The 22,129-nt window shown below is 37.2% G+C and overlaps 1 protein-coding gene across 2 annotated transcripts; it reads left to right on the forward strand.

The window, feature by feature from the left end:
• The first annotated feature begins 787 nt into the window (after positions 1-787).
• On the forward strand, positions 788-21,236 carry nadsyn1 (NAD synthetase 1). Of its 2 annotated transcripts, XM_027153217.2 has the most exons (21): positions 788-945; positions 1,117-1,177; positions 2,856-2,972; positions 3,054-3,107; positions 3,223-3,312; positions 3,968-4,019; positions 5,056-5,144; positions 5,928-6,045; positions 7,124-7,255; positions 8,978-9,049; positions 9,143-9,267; positions 10,525-10,573; positions 10,713-10,815; positions 12,229-12,397; positions 12,884-13,019; positions 17,251-17,357; positions 17,438-17,569; positions 18,207-18,276; positions 18,948-19,076; positions 20,707-20,883; positions 20,985-21,236. In XM_027153217.2, the coding sequence occupies exons 1-21, from the start codon at positions 861-863 to the stop codon at positions 21,021-21,023; spliced, it is 2,106 nt and encodes a 701-aa protein (XP_027009018.1). In that variant the 5' UTR covers positions 788-860; the 3' UTR covers positions 21,024-21,236. The 2 variants fall into 2 exon arrangements, with proteins under 2 accessions (XP_027009018.1, XP_027009020.1); XM_027153219.2 differs by lacking the exons at positions 20,707-20,883; positions 20,985-21,236 and adding an exon at positions 19,671-20,692.
• The last annotated feature ends 893 nt before the right edge of the window (positions 21,237-22,129 follow it).

Consider the following 22,129-nt stretch of genomic DNA (forward strand, 5'->3'; position numbering starts at 1 on the left):
AGCTGTTATAATAGCTAATATAAGTGATAACAGAAAGAAACTTGTTTTGTGGATGTTTCACAGCAATACACGTTAGTGCATGATTATGCATTTCTGTTTGTTTTTAAGCTTTAATTTTTAATCCACATGCCTCTATATACTTTTTAGGCAAATGTGCTTTTATATTAAAAAATGTAATAAATGTTTATGTGATCAAAGACGATATCAGTGAAAAACAATAGAGGAATGTATTGTGTAAATTGACAAAATTATCTGAGGAAAAAAAAATTATTTTTTCGTTTTTTAAAAGCGATGTTTATTGCCAGATGAAATAGAAAAAAACACTTCAAGCATTTATTGACTTTATTTATATGACAGTCATATGTATATTTAATGTATTATATATATATATATATATATATATATATATATATATATATATATATATATATATAGTATTTTAAATATTAAAATGTAAAAAGTTTATCGTTTTAAAATTAATTTTAATCAAATTTAATTTATTTAATAATACACTTTAATATACATATATGTATATATATATACGTATATATATACGTATATATATATATAAGAATAAATATATGTATTTTTTTTATTCTCTCTCTTCTGTTTCCATACTTCTGTAAAGCTGCTTTGAGACAATGGGAATTGTTAAAAGCGCTTTACAAATTTAATTGAATTTAATTGAATTGAATGGATTTTATAACGCTTTCTACCTTAAGTAAAGAAATAATAAAACAAACAAACAAATAGAAAAGTTGTGAAGTGGGCGGGGTTTACAACCCGGAAGTGACTCGCAGGAAGACTCGCGCGCTGATCTGTTTGGACAGTTAGTAGAAGTTGTAGTTTGTTTTGTCACCATGGGGCGGAAAGTTACTTTAGCGACTTGTTCCCTGAATCAATGGGCTTTAGATTTTGATGGCAATTTAGAAAGAATACTGAAAAGTAAGTTTGAATCGTTTATAACGTTTGCGTACGGGTGGTATATGAGTTATTGATTTATATATATTTTATATATTTATATATTTATTTTGCACCAGGCATTTTCATGGTGTGGTGTCTGGGGTATTAAAGTTGATACTGATTCATTTTTATTTGTATAACCTTTTAAAACAGGTATTGAGAGAGCCAAATCTAAAGGGGCCAAATACAGGCTGGGGCCAGAGCTGGAAATCTGGTAATGACGTCATTGTCTCTTCGCGATTCTGATTGGTCAGAAGGTGTTTTCTATAACATGTTCTATAACAGTAGCTCAGGCTGCAAGGTTTATAATATAGACATTGCTCTATTATGGTGTCTTTTCTACAATAACAACTCATTCATGGTGACTTGCATGCTGGACGCTTGGATAAATGAGTTGAAATGTGTGTAAATGATGATATAGTGATGTTTTTTTTTGAGGGAAGATTATATAGCATTTGTGGAAGGAGTCTCCAGAGCGAGAGTTTTGTAACAGTCAGAGGTGAAGCTTTTATTTTTTATTTTTGGAAGTTTTCCAGCATAACAGTGTCTTCAGACAATACACGCGCGTTACCTTTAATCTCTGTAACGTGACAAACTGCAAGGAACAAAAGAGTGAGAATATGACTATATATCTATAGCTGTTACAGGAAATAACTTGTTTTGCAGTCTTTCTGAATACAGTCGAAATCATAAGTTTACACCCACTTGCTGAATGTGCAAAATGTTAAAGGTGGGGTGCACGATGTTTGAAAAATGCTTCAGAAAACTGAGGTGGGCCGACAAACAAAACAAACACGTAGCCAGTGAACAGAAAGGGAATATGAGGAGAGAGTGTTCAGTGTGCATGTTTGACATTAGCCGAAAGCGATTGAAACATTGACATGACGGATACCTGTCGTTACATCTGCCTTGGGATCTAGGTGTTGAACGTCATCTTCCGCATGAAACGAAGCTAAACCTTTCACGGTACAACACACAGTACTACAAAAACACATTTGTATTACCATAGTATTACTCACTGAGTTCATTTATTGATAAAAAAAATATCCCCTCGGCCAGCTGCCCCAGCAGATATGCATGTGTTGGGGGCGGAGCTATCAATACAGGGGTGACACCCATTTGGGTTAGGGACATGTTTGTTTTAGTGATTGCAAATGTCAACATTGGCTTTCAAACATTGTGCACCCCACCTTTAAGATGGATCGTATACTGTAAGATGGATTGTATGGATTTCAGTTTGTGTTTTATTTAGTTCTGCCCAGAATTAGATATTTTGCAGTTTAACAGTTGTTTACATATAGTCCACAAGACAAGAATGATAACTGAATTTGAAGAAATGAACCGGTTCAAAAGTTTACATATCGTCAATTTTTAGATAACATGCAGTTATGCAATCGAGGTGATGCAAATTTTTTGAATTGGTTCAGAATGTCAGATTACATTTACATCTACATTTACAGCATTTAGCAGATGCCCTTATCCAGAGCGACTTACATTTTTATCTTTATACAACTGAGCAATTGAGGGTTAAGGGCCTTGCTCAGGGGCCTAGCAGTGGCAGCTTGGTGGACGTAGGAATTGAACTCACAACCTTCCGATTCTTAACCCAACACCTTAACCACTAGGCTACCACATTATGAATAACCAGGATTATTTGTTTACCTTGGGTAAAAGTGTGAGCAGTGTGAAATGTGAAGTACAATAAGCCGGGATTTTTTTACCCAGGGGTTTGAAGGACCCAATAAATACTGGAACTATTTCTAGTGGCTTTTAAATGAGAAGTATGAAGCATTCCGCTACCTGGGTTTAGAATGATACCATCCCTAAATTATGCACAGTGTGTGTGAAGCTTTATTGAACCAGAATAAATACTTATTTTTTTCACTAATCAGTGGCTACGGATGCGCTGATCACTTCTACGAATCTGACACACTTCTTCACTGCTTCCAAGTCCTTAAGACGTTGTTGGAATCTCCCAAGACGCAGGATATAATCTGCGATGTCGGCATGTGAGTGTTAAAATTACTTGCTTACTTTGTTCCAGTCCAGCATTCGACTAATTAAATCTTTGTGTTTTTTTCCCCTTACAGGCCTGTTATGCATCACAACGTCCGTTATAATTGCAGGATTCTTTTCCTGAACAAGTCAGTCTGTGTTATTGTCTAATCAAATAAGTAGAAGTCATTTTGGTTCATCCCATGGTATAGTTTTAATACATTTAACAAGTGAACCTGGAATTTGCTTTTCCTTTTGTTACAGGAAGATTTTATTGATCCGGCCTAAAATGCTGTTGGCAAATTATGGCAACAACCGAGAATTTCGCTGGTTTTCTCCGTGGAGTAAACCCAGGTACGTGACCAGCAAATATTCACAAATATTTCTCACTATTTTATTAAAGACATGGTAAGATGGATCTTTTTTATTGTATTTTTATATATAAACAATCCCAGGTCAGTGGTAGTCTCCTTCTCTGACGTCACAGAGCGACATTTAAATGTATTATTCATGCAGTTTAATAGGAATGGTGGTGTTGATGCCGGTATTCGCATGAAACCGAAGCTGTGTGAATGTACTTCTGACTTCTGGACCTTCTAAAGGAGTAAAGTGCTGCTGCATTGCTCTCATTTAGTTCTTTTCAGTAGGAAAAACTAACCAAAGAGATCAGTGACATCTGAGCATGACATCACGATCATGAAATCATGACAAGCTCTTAAAGATCACTCTGGTGATAAAGATGATTATAGGTTCAGGGTTGATTTTTTCAATAAATATGCCTCTATCTATCTATCTATCTATCTATCTATCTATCTATCTATCTATCTATCTATCTATCTATCTATCTGTCTATCTGTCTGTCTGTCTGTCTGTCTGTCTGTCTGTCTGTCTGTCTGTCTGTCTATCTCTCTATCTCTCTATCTCTCTATCTATCTATCTATCTATCTATCTATCTATCTATCTATCTATCTATCTATCTATCTATCTATCTATCTAATCATTTTTGCAGATGTGTTGAGGAGTACTTTTTGCCAAGAATGATCCAGGATGTGACAGGACAGGTAAAACTCTCTACTCCACCCAAGACATGTTTTAACAAATAAACCAATTATGATGCAACAAATCCTTACCAGAATTCTTTTCGTGCTTGTGTGGGATCAGTTTTTGTACCAAAAGAAAGTTCTGGATGAATTTTCAAGAAACTATAGTACAGCTAAAATAAAGCAGCACCTTTAATTAAACTACAATTTTAAGAATTGGGGAAAAAACCCAATTAACCCAAAGTCAATTACTGTAAATGATTTATAAGGTATAAATAAGTATGTAAATATTTATATAGATAGAAATATGTAGGTTTAAATAAGTTATTGCACAATAGTCAAGCAGGGATTTATTTGAATCAGTCAATTCATCACATTAATAAGAAAATATGTTTTCTTGGCTTTCCCTCAGCGCCACCTCCCCAACAGCTTACGTATAAATCACAAGGAAAAGGTGCTGTCTTTGAGATTTATAAACGTATTCTGGATCTCTGTGACCAAACTACCTCTAAAACAAAGGCTGCTTGGGAGGGAGAACTGGGACTTCAGCTTGGGGACGGGTGGTGGGATAGTGTTGTGAATGGCTCATGTGCTCGTCTCACACTTATCCAGTTTAAGGTCATTTATAGGATGCATTTTTCTAAATATAGCTTGTCTCAAATTTACCCGGATGTCGTGGACAAATGTGACAGATGCTCCAACTCACAATGTCACCTGAGTCACATGTTTTTTTGTGTCCACGACTATATAATTATTGTTCGGGTTATTTCAGTACGATGTCCACTATTCTGGGAGTACATTTGCAACCCTGCCCATTGTTTGTTTATTTATTTATTTATTTATTTGTTTGTTTGTTTGTTTGTTTTTTATTTTAATTTAGTTTACTTCCTTCCTATTATTGTTATTTTTGTAATTTTTTTAATTTACTAATTTTTCATGTAAAACCAAAATGGAATTTTGTATTGTTATTTGCCTTAGTTTGCAATAAAAAGACTTCGCAAAAAAAAAAAGAAAGAAGAAAATGATCTGATTTTTTTCCACTAAACTTTTTGTTCAGGTGACGGTTCCATTCGGTGACGTCGTCCTGTCCACTACGGACACGTGTATCGGCAGTGAGATCTGTGCTGAACTGTGGAACCCCAGGAGGTACTGCTTGTGTAAATCCACTCAGCACAGCAGCACGACCGCTGTTCAGAGTTTTAGGATGAATTTAGAAATATTCAGCAAAATAACAGACAGAAGAACATGATTTGAGCTTTACTTTTTTCCATAATCACTAATCAGGAAACGTCGACAGATTATCGGCGATGTTATAACATTCAACAGTAAAAGCTGTTCCATTCGATATTTATTTAATTTTATTTATTATGTGATCAAACCTATTATTATTAATACTGCTAATATCAAATATTCTCAAAGATCTAGGAAGCTAGATCTTGGTCATGCTAAATTGTTATTATTATTATTTATTTTATTTTAAATGTATTCATTATTTGTCTAGACCGCAATTAAAAAGAAATGTAATTATTAAAAATCATTTATAATATCTTTTTATTTAAATATTATTATAAATTATTTTTTTAATAATTTATAATGTTTTTTATATAAATATTATTATACATTATTTTTTAATAATTTATAATATATATATTTTTTTAAATATTACTTTAAATATTACAGACTCCACTCAGAATGAATTGAGATATACAGGCGGACATTTTTTGATCTACAATATTTAAGAAACGTTTACAAAAAACAGACCTTGTCCTATATTTATTGCACTGTAATTTTTTCATAACTCTGTATAGTGCCGTATTATCTTGTCGGTCCCTGTTTATATCTCTGTTATATTGTATGCAGCACCAAACTCGAACACAAGAGAGTGTGATTTGTGAATCTATGCACTAATTTGTGCGATTGTTCCCTCAGTCCTCATGTGGACATGGGATTGGACGGCATCGAGATTTTTACGAACTCGTCTGCCAGCTACCATGAGCTACGTAAAGCTGACCAGAGAGTGAACCTTGTCAAGTCAGCTACCGCAAAGGTCAGTTTTACACACACACACACACACACACACACACTCCTATCTCTTGTCATAGAACAGAAAGACTGTAGCCCTGAGACCAAAATAAACACAATTATTTATTATCAACAAGAAATAATCTCACCAAATGTATTTATGTACATTTATGACATTACGCTCTCATCCAGAGCGACCTACTTTTTTTTTTATCTAATTTTATACAGCTGAGCATTTGAGGTTTAAGGCACTTGCTCAGGGGCCCAGCAGTGGCAGATTAGTGGACCTGGGGTTCAAACTCACAACCTTCCGATCAATAGTCCAACACCATAAACACTAGGCTACAACACCCTAATGTTACTAACAAAGCTTTACAAAATGCTTGAGCTTTACTTTAGCATCAGTTGCATCCAGGGTCAGTGGTAGCTCACACGGTTAAGGCTCTATGTTGTTGCTCGGCGGATCAGGGTTCAAGCCCCAGCACTGCTGTTGTCTGGCCCTTGACAAGGCCCTTAACCCTCCCGGCTCCAAGGTTGCTGTATCATGGCTGACCCCAACTTCCAAAAATAAATAAATAAAGATTTTGAATATGCGAAGAACGAGTGTCACTGTGCTGTAATGTATACATGACAAAAAATACATAAAGTCTTCTTTTCTAGTAAGTAACTCAAGAATAAACTACACCGGAATGTGCAGTTATAGGAAAATAATCAACGGTTTTGATGCAGCTCAAGCGAAGCAGAATGATTGTTACCACACAAACCTGAATTACAGTATTTCCTGTGACAGCACAGTCGAAGAAGAAGTGTTTGTTCCACTTAAGCCACGTTCACACGTACAGCAAGCAATTAGCATTCCAAATCATTTGCATGAAGTTAAAACTTTATAGTATGACATGTTTATTACTTATGTTATCACTTCTGTTATAGCAGCTATAAGCAGCTGTTTCCTAACTAACCTCAAAGTTAAAATAACCCTCAAATAACTTTAACACCATCCGACCAATCAGATTTGAGATTTGCTGCATTATATAAGTTCCTTTAATATGGTTTTAAAAATACTTTCCTCAGCGTGTGCTTTATTGTTAATCGTTTGGTTACAGAGTGGAGGCATCTATCTGTTCGCTAATCAGAAAGGCTGTGATGGGGATCGTCTGTACTACGATGGCTGCGCTATGATCGCCATCAACGGAGACATCGTCGCTCAGGGGACACAGTTCTCTCTTGACGACGTGGTAAGTGTCCTAGCTTCAGAACGTTTTTGCAATTCTAAACTATTCCATATGTCCAATCTACAGTTCGTAAGTAGGTTTGAGGAAAGAACTCGGGCTTCTAGGATGAATTTAGTTTTATTCGCATAGAACTTTGAACAACGGACGTCGTCACAAAGCCGCCTTACAGAAATATCTACATTTTAAACCGATGAATTTTGCATGCCTAATGAGCAACCCAAAGGTGGGGAAAAACTTCCTTGGAGAGAAAGAAGATTCGAAAGGGAAGCCGTCTTCATGCATGGACACCAGAGAGTGTGATTTAGAGGTCTAAAAAAAATGTACCCGACCCGAAGTGACCCGAAGCACTTTTTACCCGAACCCGACGTGCATAATTTATTTATTTTTTTTCAGAAAGACCCGACCCGAGACAAACCCGAAAAAAATAGACCCGAGTAAGACCCGAACCGTTGGCATTTATTTTTAACCTGACTGGACCCGAATGTTGCATAACTCTACACTAAAGTAACCGCTATAGCGTGGATTCAAAATTGATTGATCGGTCTCTTTCAACGAAAATTAGCTTACCGCCAGCCACACGTCGCCAGCCACACATCGCCAGCCACATGTCGCCAGCCAAACGTCGCCAGCCACACGTCGCCAGCCACATGCCGCAATCGGTCTTGGCAAACAGAGGAGAGGTTGGAAAAGGACTTGAGTCGATGCACACAAGCGAGATACAGTAGTTCGGGTCTTCTCTGGTCCGTTCGGTAAAAACACATTCATTTTAAATTACCCGATGCCGAGGTACACGTGAAACTTTTAGACCTGAACCCGCTCGAGTCTCGGGTCGGACCTCGGGTTTTTGGATCTAAGTGGACCCGTGAAGACATCTAGTGTGATTGTCAAAACCTTTTCCTTCTATCCCTGTGTACTGTATGGTTAGAAAGTGCAATTGTGTAACCAGGACATTCAGGATAGTTTTAATATGAAGTCTATTTTATTTTGTTCAACTGGTCACTGATGGAAACTGTTTGTGGCCATTGCAGTCCTAAAGCGATTGTAGTAATTAACTCTCACTATTAATTGCAGTCCAAAGCCATCTTCATGGTTTCTCAGGAGGTTTTCCCACTGGACATGTTTGTGAATCCGGCATTTCTTGTTGCTTTCTGAAAGCAATTCTTTTCTAATAAAATCATGTCATGAGGTGTTTTTTTTTTCATAACACAGCAGTTAGATAACATTTCCATTTTATTAAACTTATTAAAACACAATGTGGTATTTTGTATGCAATTGCATTTTGTATTTAACGGAGTATCCACACGGAGTATTTTCCTGAACATGCTGATCTCCTTACCAAGTGCTTTCTATGGTTACTATGGAAACGGTAAGACGTTAGAACAAGTGCATTAATACAACCCTGGAATTTGAATTACAGCCATATTATTGTCGGTACTGCTGTCAGCATCAACCTTTAAATCCAAACCTTTTTGCAACCCTTTCTGACCAATCAGATTCCAGAATGTTTCCATTGGCTCCACCCACGTGTTTTCTATTCGATTGTAGTTCTCAAACCAGGCAACAGAGGGCACTAAATATTAGAAATTGTTGTTCATTTTTTGTAAAACTCTGTTCGTTATTAGAATTACGACATAACTGCTTTAAGTTGAAGATAAATCCAGTGTGTGTAAGACTTAATGTTAATGGCTAGCAGGTGTTTTCTTCATCTCTTTTTACTCGTTGCAGGAAGTTCTCACAGCCACTCTTGACCTGGAGGACATACGCAGCTATAGAGGAGAGAGATGTCACCCGCACATGGTAAGGTGCCGTTGGGGACATTGTTGAAAAGTTCTTGCTTCATCGCCGGACGTTTGTTAAAGACGTTGCTGTCTTTGTTTCCCCCTCCTGCAGGAGTACGAGCACAAACCATACCAAAGGATCAAAGTCGGGTTTTCATTGTCCGACTGCAAAGACACCTTCTTGCCTACTCACCAGGCCATCGACTGGACCTTTCACACACCCGAGGAGGAGATTAGGTGTGTCAGAGTTACTGAAACACAATTATGGCACAAGTCCAGACACCATTTGGCAAGAATAAACATGAATGATATGGAATAAAAACACTGTCAATAATAATCGTACGTAATTCAAAGCATTGTGTGTAAATTTTAATTTAGTTGTGCGTAATTTAAAACTATTGTACGTAATTATGTTTTTTGTGGAGTTGGATCCCAAAATCTACTAGTACTACCTATTACTTCCTGCATAATCACTCGTTACCAACAGACCATTATTTTAAAGTGTTAGCACAAATTTCTCTCTGTTATTAGTGATAACTAACCCGCCATTTCGGCGCCAGTGGTTTCTGTGAGTGGTTTAGAAGAGGGCGGGGCGCATGCGCGCTTTGTGGAATCGATTCATCTTCCCTCGGATAGTAATGCCTGTGAACGTGATGACGTATTTCTGACAGTTGTTTCGCAGACCTTTTCATGTGTAAAAAGAGGTGTTGTGAAAACAAGCATTGTGTCTGTAAACTGTCATAGTCGTACATTTTGGAGTTGTATTTGAACAAACACACAAAATCTCGTATCTGTAAACTGTCATGGCCTTAAATTTTGGGATCCAACTCCACAAAAAACATAATTACGTACAATAGTTTTAAATTACGCACAACTAAATTCAAATTTACACACAATGCTTTGAATTACGTACGATTACTATTGACTGTTTTTATTCCATAAATGAAAGATCTTTCGAAGCGTATTTCTGTTTCGACACTAATAAGAAGCGTTCTGGTATTAGACATTCGTTCAGGATGTGGAACATGAGCCATGAATGAAATCTGTTCCCCTTACTTGCTCATACAATTGAGTGCAAAAGTTTACACACCCCAGTACATACCTCACACCTAGTTACGTTTGGATTTCACAGATGCGCCTAAATGATCAGAAATGGCCTAAAAATGATTCCCAGTGTAATTTGAAAATTTTATAGATAATAAATTTGCATTTAGTTCTGTACAAACATTTTTCTGTTCATTTCTCATGTCTCTATGATGGGTGTCTTGTTAAAAAAAAAAAAAAAGAAAAGAAAAAAGTTTTTTTCCCTCCACCTGAAATCATAGGGGTGTGTAAACTTTTGCCCAAAACTAGATATTACCAATTAATAATGTTAGCTAGACTATCTTCCGTGCAGCTCGTTTCCTGCTTTTCCTTGGATTTTTTTCTGGATCTGTCACAGGTTATTGTAGAATTAAAAATCTTGTATAATTATTATTATTTTTTTCCCCTCAGTCTTGGTCCTGCATGCTGGCTATGGGACTATTTAAGGAGGAGTGGTCAGGTGAGCATCTGAATGTGTGTGTGTGCGCCTGTGTGGGTACACCTGTGTGTGTGTGTTTGTGTGTGAGTGTGCGTGTAAGCAGGAAGCCAGCTTCATGATTCATTTCATATCTTTCACCTTTTTCTCTCTGTGGTTTCAGGCTGGCTTCCTGCTTCCTCTCAGTGGCGGAGTTGACAGTGCCTCATCAGCCTGCATCGTCTACTCCATGTGTGTGCTCGTCTGTAAGGCAATCAAAGATGGCAGTAAGTCTTACACACATGCTACACACACACACACACACACACACACACACACACACACACACACACACACACACACACACACACACACACACACAGATTCTGATGGAGGCCAAATTTCAAAGTACAGCTAAGCTCTGTAATGGAATACGAGTCTTCCCATTGTGCATTAAACGCCTTTTAAGCTTAAAGTTTTTAATAGTTTAGTTTTACATAATTATGTGTTTCAGTCACAGAGCTGCATCTCAGGTGCAGTTCATTTATTCTTCAGTATCTGCTTTATCCTAGTCAGGAGTATCTAGAGCTTTTCACCAGAACTCCAGGCTTGAGGCATGAACATCAGTCCATCAATCACATGCACATGCTTTCACACCATCAGCAGTTTAGCACAGCTAGTTCATCTCAAGAAAACTGGGCAAAGATTAGTCAGGATTTACCATTTTGTATCTTGATGGTATGCAAACATTCACATTGCAATTCTGTTTAATGAACCATTTGTCAGGATTCACCCAAAGGGAAGAAACGCTTACACACTCACTCAGATATTTTCCCACCAAAAGAGAAATATTTAATTGGGAAAGATTTAATTACGCAAACTACCGATGAACCAGCGTCAGAACAGTGGCAGCTTGGTCGTGCTTCTATTCCATCCATCTATCAACAACCAAGAGCTTTAACCAATTGAGCCACCGCTGCCCTGTAAAAAAAAAGATTCTTAATGTTCTGAGTGTCTACTTTCATATGAACTTCATATTAACCACCATTGTGGAGTGTAGAAATGACAAAGACATTTAGGATTGTTGTGAACGAAGCCGCCCGGAGACTGTCTTGCGGTCTTTTGAACCAGTGTTGTGTCAGTCAGCTGTATAGTCTGTTTTGTATCAGCAATCAGGTCTGCGCTGAACTCAGAGTTTGCGACGACCCATTAGTTCCCCAGGAGCTCTCGGTTACACTATTATAAACTGTTGTAGAAAGGACATTATTTACATTTACATTATTTCCTGTCCAGTGTCACCCCAAATGAAGATGAGGTTCCCTTCTGAGTCTGGTTCCTCTCAAGGTTTCTTCCTCTTATCATCTCAGGGAGTTTTTCCTTGCCGCCGTCGCCTCCGGCTTGCTCGTTAGGGATAGGGACAGATATATAGTATTTTAAATTTGAAGTTAATCTGTTTTTTTTTTTTAAATTAATTTTAAACTTTAGTTGTGCATATTCATTTATTTATTTTTGTTCTTATTTTTTCTTTTCCTTATTATATATTTATTTATTTGTTCTCTCTCTTCTGTTTCCATACTTCTGCTGCTTTGAGACAATGGGAAATTTTTAAAAGCACTGTACAAATAAATAATTGAACTGAATTTGCTGAACTAGAAGTAGAAGTCTCAGCTGTATTAGTCTTACTGACATTGTTCTTCCAGATGACCGTGTTTTAGGGGATGTTCAGCGCATGGTGAACAATGCCTCCTACAGGCCTGAGGATCCGCGGGAGTTGACCGGACGTCTCTTCACCACATGCTACATGGGCAGTGAAAATTCCTCAGTGGATACCTGCAACCGAGCCAAAGAGCTGGCTGCTCAAATCGGGAGGTCAGATGACGAGGTTTTTCAGGCTGTCAAATGTAGTCCCTTCCTTTGCATGTAGTTTCTATTCCACAGCCTAGTTGCTTCAGCCTTGATGTTATTTCCATAAGTTAATCTTTTTTGGAAGACGATCTTTTTGGAACCCCAAACGTTTCTTTAAGAAATCGAAACAAAATAATAAAAGTTAGCACGATATGTTCAATCATTTTTCAGAGATTTTAAAAGATTTCAGCATGTTGATGAATTTCTAGAACTGATTTTATTTCTGTTTTTTTCCCCCCTCATTACCAGAATAAACAAGTTAAAGAATGAAAAATATTCGGTGAAATCTCTCGAGCTCATTTTAACCGTCTGCTTTTACCACTCCATCATTTCATCATGATTTCTACAGTCTCTAAAAGTCAGAACCGAAAAGAAATTTAAACCAGGTGTCATGATCGTTGTGGAACTTTTATATACACTACAAATTTGCATTTTTTTTTCTTCTCATAGCAATCACCTCAACATCAATATTGACACAGCAGTGAAAGGCATGCTGGGAATCTTCTCCATTGTGATGGGAAAGTGGCCGAATTTCCGTGCAAGTGGAGGGAGCAGTCGAGAGAACCTGGCTTTGCAGAATGTACAGGTGGGAAAATTTAATTTATTCATTTTAATCACCACTTGGGTATCTGTTTTAGAAAAAATCTTATGACCGGACAACATTTTAAAGCTGAACATTTTCCTTTAATTGTAGCATTTATTTAAAACAAAGGAATTCCTATCATGCCTGTGGCTTTGCAAAATGATAAACCACAAGTGTTAAGATGCCCTTCAGGGGCATCTTCTAAGGGGGAACGTTGAGGGGACGTGGATAAGTAAAAAGAAAAAGAAGTTTGAGTGTTAAAAGCGATTAGGTTTAAACTGTGCTTCAGGTCAGTTCTCACTACATAAGGTAATTTGTTGCCAGTGTGAAAAACACATCTGTATAATAAATGTAGTTCAGTCAGACAACAGATCCTACAGTAATGAAGCGACTCGCGTCTGACTGACTCAGCCTCTCCTGTGAGACATGATAACTGACAGGACAATGACAGATGAGAACTTTTGTTCGTATCATTTCTTCTATTAATTTCTCCCTTCCCGCCCCTGGAGTTTGCATGTTCTCCCCGTGCCTCAGGGGGTTTCCTCCGGGTACTCCGGTTTCCTCCCCCGGTCCAAAGACATGCATGGTAGGTTGATTGGCATCTCTGGAAAATTGTCTGTAGTGTGTGAGTGTGTGAGTGAATGAGAGTGTGTGTGCGCCCTGCGATGGGTTGGCACTCCGTCCAGGGTGTATCCTGCCTCGATGCCCGATGACGCCTGGCACAGGCTTCACCGTGACCCGAGAAGTTCAGATAAGCGGTAGAAAATAAATGAATGAATGAATGAATTTCTCTCTTCAGTTTGAAAGGAAACAACATTTACCCTATTCTACTACCTTAGCTCTACTTACACGTGCGAATCGACATTCTCAGACATGAATTGAATTAAAACGAGTAATCACACGTCCCTCACAGCCCAGCACATGCACCACTGTATGTGTATTTCACCGACAACATACACACCTGATTTCACCGCTCTTGCTAAATCTAAAAAATGTCATTTCTCACATTAGAATGCAGCCTAAATGTTTGCGAATTCTTGAGATGGCTGTTGTAGTTTAAATAGACATATTAAAATACTTTATTTTGACTAAAAATATCATGAAACAATGATGTATTGTGTATCGTGAACTATTTTTATGTGCACTTAAGTCTCAGTTATACGAGATAAATTCTAAATGAGTGTGATCTGGCTCTCTGATTTACACATTTGAACGTAGAATACTTGGGCGTCTTACAATGCACTGATGCTGTTGTAATGCAGTTTCAAAATACAACACAAGGATGTTTAAATGTAGGGAAAAATCTTACTGTGGTGTCTTATGGTGCAAAATACAATACAACATATAGGCTCCAATATCGTTGTTGACGTCATCACTCATATCGCAAGCCGTATCTCTCCGGCCCCTTATTTGGGATGCTTTTCATGAACTGGCCCCCATGAAAAAAGTCATTAAATAGCCCTAGTTTAGAGTGACGATAAAGACAACATATAGATAATAAAGACAAAAAGTACTTACTGGTTAACATATCCCAACTTTGGAGGTTGAGGTCAGAGCTCAGGGTCAGCCATGATACATCACCCCTGGAGCAGTGAGGGTTAAGGGCCTTGCTCAAAGACCCAACAGCGGCAGCTTGGTTGTGCTTCTATTCCATCCATCTATCAACAACCAAGAGCTTTAACCACTTGAGCCACCGCTGCCCTGTAAAAAAAAGATTCTTATTGTTCTGGGTGTCTACTTTCATATGAGCTTCATATTAACCACCACTGTGGAGTGTAGACATGACAAAGACATTTAAAGCTGAACACGGACACAACCAAACAGACGCAAATGCCATGTTTTGGCCTCTGGGGAAAAACTTAACCAAGAACTAGACACATTCATTGATATGCTAATGAGATGGTACGAGGTGCGTTCCAATATTTATGGAAGAAATGACTGTTAGTGTCAGTGCTTTGTAATTTGTTTCACAACATTCAATGTGACTTTTCTTTACTCCGTTTCATTTGTGGTGATTTTTGCGAGGGAAAAGTACTTGAGTTGGTGAAATTGCAAGCCCAGGATTCCTGTTTTAAAGTGTAACATAGACACATGCAGTACGTAATAATTTCTATGATAGCTTTACCCATGTTCAACACGCACAAAGCGAACAGCGCTTCCGTGGAAAATCTCATTTTCCTTTTGAGAGCTCGCTCAATTCCCTATGAGGGACTGATATGTGGCATACTTTAGGAAAAGTTCAGTATAATTGGCAAATTGCTATGGTGTTAAAAGTGGCATTACACCAACCTGTTATTGATTTTGTTCCTTTTGAACAACACACCCTGATTTATTCCTTAAACATTCTAGTGATTTGGGGAACCTGGGAGTTTTAAATCCGTTGATATGTTGAAGCGAAACGTATCGATTGTTGACTGATCCTTTTTTCGTCTGTTCTCTAGGTCTTAATTAACTTGAAAAGGTTTATGTTCTTCTTTATTAAAGCTGAATCACATTGTGTTTGTACTGGCATGCACTTTGCCTGTTTCAAACCGTACCCCATTAGAAAAGCCCGGGCAAATTGTGCTGACTGCTTGTTTCTGCTTAAGAAGTTGCTGGCATTGTAACAACACTTGCAGACTCACCACAGTGTTCATGGCCACGCTGGACCGTTTGACACTGTTCACCTCAGCCGTTCGATCGAGTTCCTTCATTTGTGAAAACGAATAACATTTTGTGCAACAGGATACACTGTTAACACATGCGCCGTCTGTCTGCTTCCTTCCCTTTGCTTTCTAATGAACATGCTGTAAGTCTGTTGTGAAATAGTACATGAACATAAACAGATGAATAGCACATGAACATAAACAGATGAATAGCACATGAACATAAACATAAACACATGAAATAGCACATGAACATAAACACATGAAAAAGCACATGAACATAAACAAATGAAATAGCACATGAACATAAACAGATGAAATAGCACATGAACATAAACAGATGAAATAGCACATGAACATAAACAGATGAAATAGCACATGAACATAAACAGATGAAAAAAATTAAAGTTTAAAATAAAAGATTAACAAAGTGAAGATGTTTATTTAAACCTTTAGGAGGAGTCTCTAGTGTCAGTACATTGTAACAGGACAGTGAAGTTTTCATTTCTGGTTTGTCAGTAACATAAGTTATACATTTTTGTCTTAGTAAAGTCACAATAAGAGACAGAAAGAGAGTCTGGAGATATAGTGTGTATATGTGTGTGTGTGAGTGTGTGTGTGTGTGTGTGTGTGTGTGTGTATATATATACGTATATATATAAGTATATATATATATATATATATATATATATATATATATGTGTGTGTGTGTGTGTGTGTATAGTCTACAATATAAGTCATACCAAGAACTTGTTTTCTGGATGAACATGTGGTGTAACTGTTACTGCTGTGTTGTGCTTTACTGTAAAAAATCGTCTGATCATTGCTAAATGTCGTCACCGATTAATAATTAAATGTACAAGGCAACTATTGTCACAAATACAGCATATAACTTACAAAAGTTACCTGTTGATCCTTAGAAATAACAACACATTCACTTGATTGTAAAACAACATAAAATTTAGAAATGAATAAAAATAAGAAAAGCAAGTATTGATTTGCAGTTTTTCAGTAACTGATTGAAAAGGTGATAATAATAATAATAATAATAATAATAATAATAATAATAATAATAATAATAATAATAATAATAATTGTTGTTGTTGTTTTTAAATAGAATGTCAGAACTTGTTAGAATACTTGAATCAGAAGAAACAATCCGAGATAAAGCTGTTACTTATATTTTTTATTTTTTCACCACAGGAAGTTCTTTAGGATATTGGGCTTGGAACCATGACATGCTGCTTTTCTTTTTTTGTATCAGTAACTTTAACAGAGTGAAAACGAAGTCTAATGTGGGAACCACAGTTTACAGCTTCATATACCGGTTGTGATGACAGGAACTGACTTACAAATATTAAAGAAAACTATAAACTGATAGAATTGCTTGGGTTGTCATAATTTGAAATGTAATGATTGTTTGCATTGCCGAATTGTGCGGTACAAGAGGAATAATGCACAGGAACCTAAGAATTTTTCCGATAACTGGTCAAATAAGTGGTAACAGTGGCATCACAGCATAACATCCTTTTTATTCTTTCCTCATGTCTATGTATAAATGCAGTCTGTTTGTGTTTTTGATCTTTCAGGCTCGTGTCAGGATGATTTTGGCGTACCTCTTTGCCCAGCTGTATCTGTGGGCTCAGGGGAAACCTGGGGGTCTGCTGGTGCTTGGCTCTGCCAACGTGGATGAGAGGTTTGTCTCGTTTAAGCTGCAAAATCACATGCTCATAACCAACAAGTCATGGCTTCATGAACTGTTTTCCGTTCGCATAGTTTGACTGGTTACTTCACTAAATACGACTGCTCCAGTGCCGACATAAACCCCATCGGAGGTGTTAGTAAGATGGATCTGAAGAGCTTCCTGCTTTACTGTGCTGAGCATTTTCAGCTTTCGGCTCTTAAGAGGTGTGTGAAAATCCTAAACATGGATAGAGAATTAATTTTTCAGTTGTTTTGTCGCATTAAACAAAATTCTAGGGTTCAAAAGACTCTGTGTGGGGGGAGGCAGATACTTTCTCACAGCACTGTACAAAAATAACGACAACAGTAATATGTTACGCCATCAATCATTAGTTACACAATCAATCAGTTAACCAAGTTGATGTGATGATAACTGGGTCGAGTTACATTTTATATGAAAGACCATGAAAGATCACAAATTTCATGAATTAGAGGAGCTCAGGGTGGGCGGGTGGGAATACTTTTTCAAAGCACTGTACAAATCAGTAAACAGTAAAATGTATAATCATTTAGTTTACAACATTGTCAGTGTGTATAAAATAGCAGGAAGTACATGCTACATCTAATTTAGCATATTTAAATTTTATTGCTCCTTCCTCGTTCAACTGGTGTTTACTTCTAGAACCAGTTGAATGAAGTGTGTTAGAGGGAATCAAGCTGAAAAATATGCAGGTGTGGGATCATATACTACAGTTCCTTAGACAAGACCATGTGAGGGTCATGTTTTTTTTTTTTTGAGAGTCGTCTCTTTGAGGTACGATTCCTGGCACTCAGGTTTGAACTGTTTCTCTGTCCTCTGCAGCATCGTGGCCGCTCCTCCCACCGCAGAACTCGAACCCTTGTCAGACGGCCAGGTGTCTCAGACCGACGAGGTAGGACGAGTCAGTATGAAACAGAGAGAGAGGTTGCACACAATTACAGTAGCCTGGGAGACATCCAGTGTGCTCCAGAATTAACAACACCCTTCGGTTAATGAAAATGAAGGATGAGTGAAGCTTTAGGTTTGAGATTATGGCGATGCATAGTTTAATTGCAATAAATTCTCCTTCATTGTTGTTGTTTTTTTTTTTTGGTTTTTTTTTTTACATGCATGCAGCATTTTATTTAATAATATTCTCAAAGACTGAGGGCAAAATAGATTTTTTTTTTTACAATTTGTTTTCTAATATGTCATTTAGATGACATATAAATAACATTTTAAGGTGGCAATCATTTTACAACATGATTTAAGTGTCCTTTTTTTTCAAAAAGGAGGATTGAATAATTGAATGTTTTTCGTTACTTTAATCGTTTCTCAAGTCAACTGAAAAAAAAAAGTGTTATTTTATGTAATATCGTGTTTATACATACAACACTTTTGCTGATCCTAGAAATCAGGCAGGTTATGCGAAATAAAAACATGCTAATAACGTTTAGATGACATCTCTGTTTATTAACTATATGTCTTTCATCTTTCCCACATCTCTATATCACTACCTGTTTAGCTGTGTGTGGTTTTAGTGAACTAACGATATAAAGAAATATCTGACTCCGACTCTCTCAGGCCGATATGGGGATGACCTACTCGGAGCTGTCGCTGATCGGCAAGCTTAGGAAGATCTCAAAGTGCGGCCCGTACAGCATGTTCTGCAAACTCATTCACTCGTGGAGAGAAAGCTGTTCTCCATCACAGGTTAGCTCTGACCTTTACCTAGTCGGTATAAATGCACCGCTACTTCACACTGCAAGGAACTAATAATGTACACTGCAAGGAACTTGTTAGGAACATGAGGAAATGATAAAATGTCTAGAATTTATTGTGAATACACGTCAGGCTTCAACCTTAAACAGAGACACCTGGTTTGGACTTCCCTAGGCTGACGGTTAGCCACGAGCTCAGATGTCATAAAATGTCATCAGGGTTTTTAATTAATCATTTATGATTATACAATTACATGGATTGATGAAACTTTTAGCTGAGAACCTTCATGCTAGGATAGTCGGCTTTTTAGCTAAATTGTCAGCGATGAACAAAATCTTCACAGAATCTCACTCTCCATGGTTTGAAGGTCCTATTTGAAGCAATTTCCAGAAAAATACATCATGATACAATATAGGAATAAAAATATATTGTACTGTATATTAGCTGTTTTTGTTACCAGCATGCTCAGTTTTGTGCATTACGGTTATTACACAACGCTGTTTTGTTATTTTTCTTCCCTCTCTCTCTTCTTCACTGACTTATTTGTAACATCATGTTATGTGCTTGTTTCGGCAAAAACACAAGACAGAAGTAACAAGTTAGTGTGCTAGCTGTTAGATCAAGCTAGTTAAAACACAAGGCCTCGTTGATGTACAAAAGCCTTCTCTCTGTTCATGAATCCCTACTTGCACTATGTAATGTGCAACTTTTCTCCACAACGCTTCAAGTAAGTAGTTGAGAATATGATCTACACAAAATAAGCTTACTTCTGTATCTGTGATGAATGTTAGCTAACACTCTCTGCATTAGCTGAATAGCCATGATATTAATAATGGCAACGGTGGAGTGATGATGAAAGCAGTTCAGGGGGTCATTCAAATAAATACCAGTCTACCAACATAGTTTAAACTTTTGCAGAAAAATATGTCTGGCTGTTTTAGCTAATGATCTTTCAGACAATCTCAGTTATCATTTTAAAAAGGCATTAAAATGTATGACAGTTACTGGATTTTGTAAGAAATAAAAAAAAATGTGTAAAAATAAGACGATGATGGTGAAGATCTTAATGAAGAACAAGAAGTTTATTCCAGCATAGCAGTGACAAAATACATAAAGTACTTTGGATTCATCGGAGTCAATAAGAACCCAAATCCTGCTCAAGCATTTTATACTGTTTTCCCTTTTGGTAATTTAAATGAGGTTCTGCTTCGAATGTGTGTTGAGTGTCAGAACTGACTGTCTCCCAAATGTCTGGGCTATACCTTGTTGTCTAGCTGATTGTCTTTAAATGTTAATCATGGTCACGTACACCTTGTCTTGGTATTGTTACAATTGTTATCAACCAAATGGTCACTCTAAATGGTAATCGCGGTCACGTAGACCCTTTGTTCGTGGTGATCCTTTATGTCCTGCTGCCGCTCCCATATTAACCATCGAATCAAGTTTATACAATTAGAGTCCTAAACGTATTACCTTATGATACTTAAACCTTTTTAGGAATGAGCTCTTTTTAGATGTGTAGTGGAATTTGGAGTGGAATTTGGGTGCAGTTATCTGTAATTTCTTACAATATTGTTTCTAGCGATTAGTCTGTTCTTATTTTCAATCTCTGGCTAATTAGGTGGCTGCAAAAGTGAAGCATTTCTTTAGGATGTACTCAGCCAACAGGCACAAGATGACTACAGTGACTCCGTCGTACCACGCAGAGAGCTACGGTCCGGACGACAACCGCTTCGACCTCCGTCCCTTCCTCTATAACACACGGTGGACTTGGCAGTTCCGCTGCATTGACCATGAGGTTTGTCTTCCAATTGTTTTTGCCTCCTTTTAGTGATTGGTTTCAGCTCGGTGTACAGATTATAATCCATTGCTATACTAAGCAATGTTTCTCTTTTACAGATTTCCTTAATGGAGGCTGGATATGCAGAATTCATATAAGGTCCATGTATACCGGTGTTCGTCACGTTTTAAGATTTTCTTCATGTCAAATAAACTGTCTGAGTTGTATGTACACATCCATTTATCGAATATGTGATGTTCTTTAACTTCTAGCCATATGTTTTCATTCACAGGAAAGTTGTCAGTCTAGAGGATTATGTATTTTTATGGCTTATTCATTGACAATAATAAAGAGAACCTGATTCCAAACAATCCATGTGTAGTTCCAATGTAACTCCCCTCTGAGTGCTTAATTTGCAGTAAACACTTAGCTTTATAATTCTTACCATATATAATAAAGCTTTTCATGAGACTTTTATAAAGTGCATACTGTAGGAAACACCTATTCTCACTTCAGCTGTATACGTTATACAGGCAAACAATACGCATTCTAGTCTCTCGAGGTTCATTTAATCATGACTCAGCACTTGTGCAATAAGGTAAATGTTAAAAGACAAGACAGTAGATACTGCCATGAGATCTGATCAAAGATTCTCCCAGAACTATGGAAATAATAATAATAAAATATATAATAATACATATCGTCTACATAGAGCTTTTCTCACACCCAAGGCAGCTTTAAATTATATCTGAATATAGTATAAAAACAGTACAGGTTTCAACCCATGAACCCTTTTTTTGTCTATCAATAAAGTGATACTGTGTGATGTTATTGATTAAGTAATCAAAAGATAACTAGGCCTGGTCTGTCTTACAACTGGAGGAGATTAAAAACCATACAATAGGTGACCACAGGTGACTTCTCCTGGAGGAACAACACAAAAGGGTGAGATAAGGAGTTAAACAGAACAATGACCAAAGCACAGAATGATCAAAAGTGTCTTATCTGAGGTTGAGATAAGAAATTCCCCTAATATGTTTGTTTGTAAGAGAGCCACCCCTTTATTTCTGTTTCGAGGTCTCACAAAACAGAATATTCTGCAAATGCCATTTCCAGAATGTGTATCGCTGCATTGTCCGTAATATGCGCTGATAAGCATGATAGTAAGAATCTATTGATATAACATATGCATAAAAAAGATCAGCTTTAATTCACCCACATTTCTCTCTGCATTGTCATTGTACTGATCAGATCAGAAACAAAA

The sequence above is a fragment of the Tachysurus fulvidraco genome, chromosome 2 (genome assembly GCF_022655615.1).
Source record: "Tachysurus fulvidraco isolate hzauxx_2018 chromosome 2, HZAU_PFXX_2.0, whole genome shotgun sequence".
In the NCBI taxonomy this organism is placed as follows: domain Eukaryota; kingdom Metazoa; phylum Chordata; class Actinopteri; order Siluriformes; family Bagridae; genus Tachysurus; species Tachysurus fulvidraco.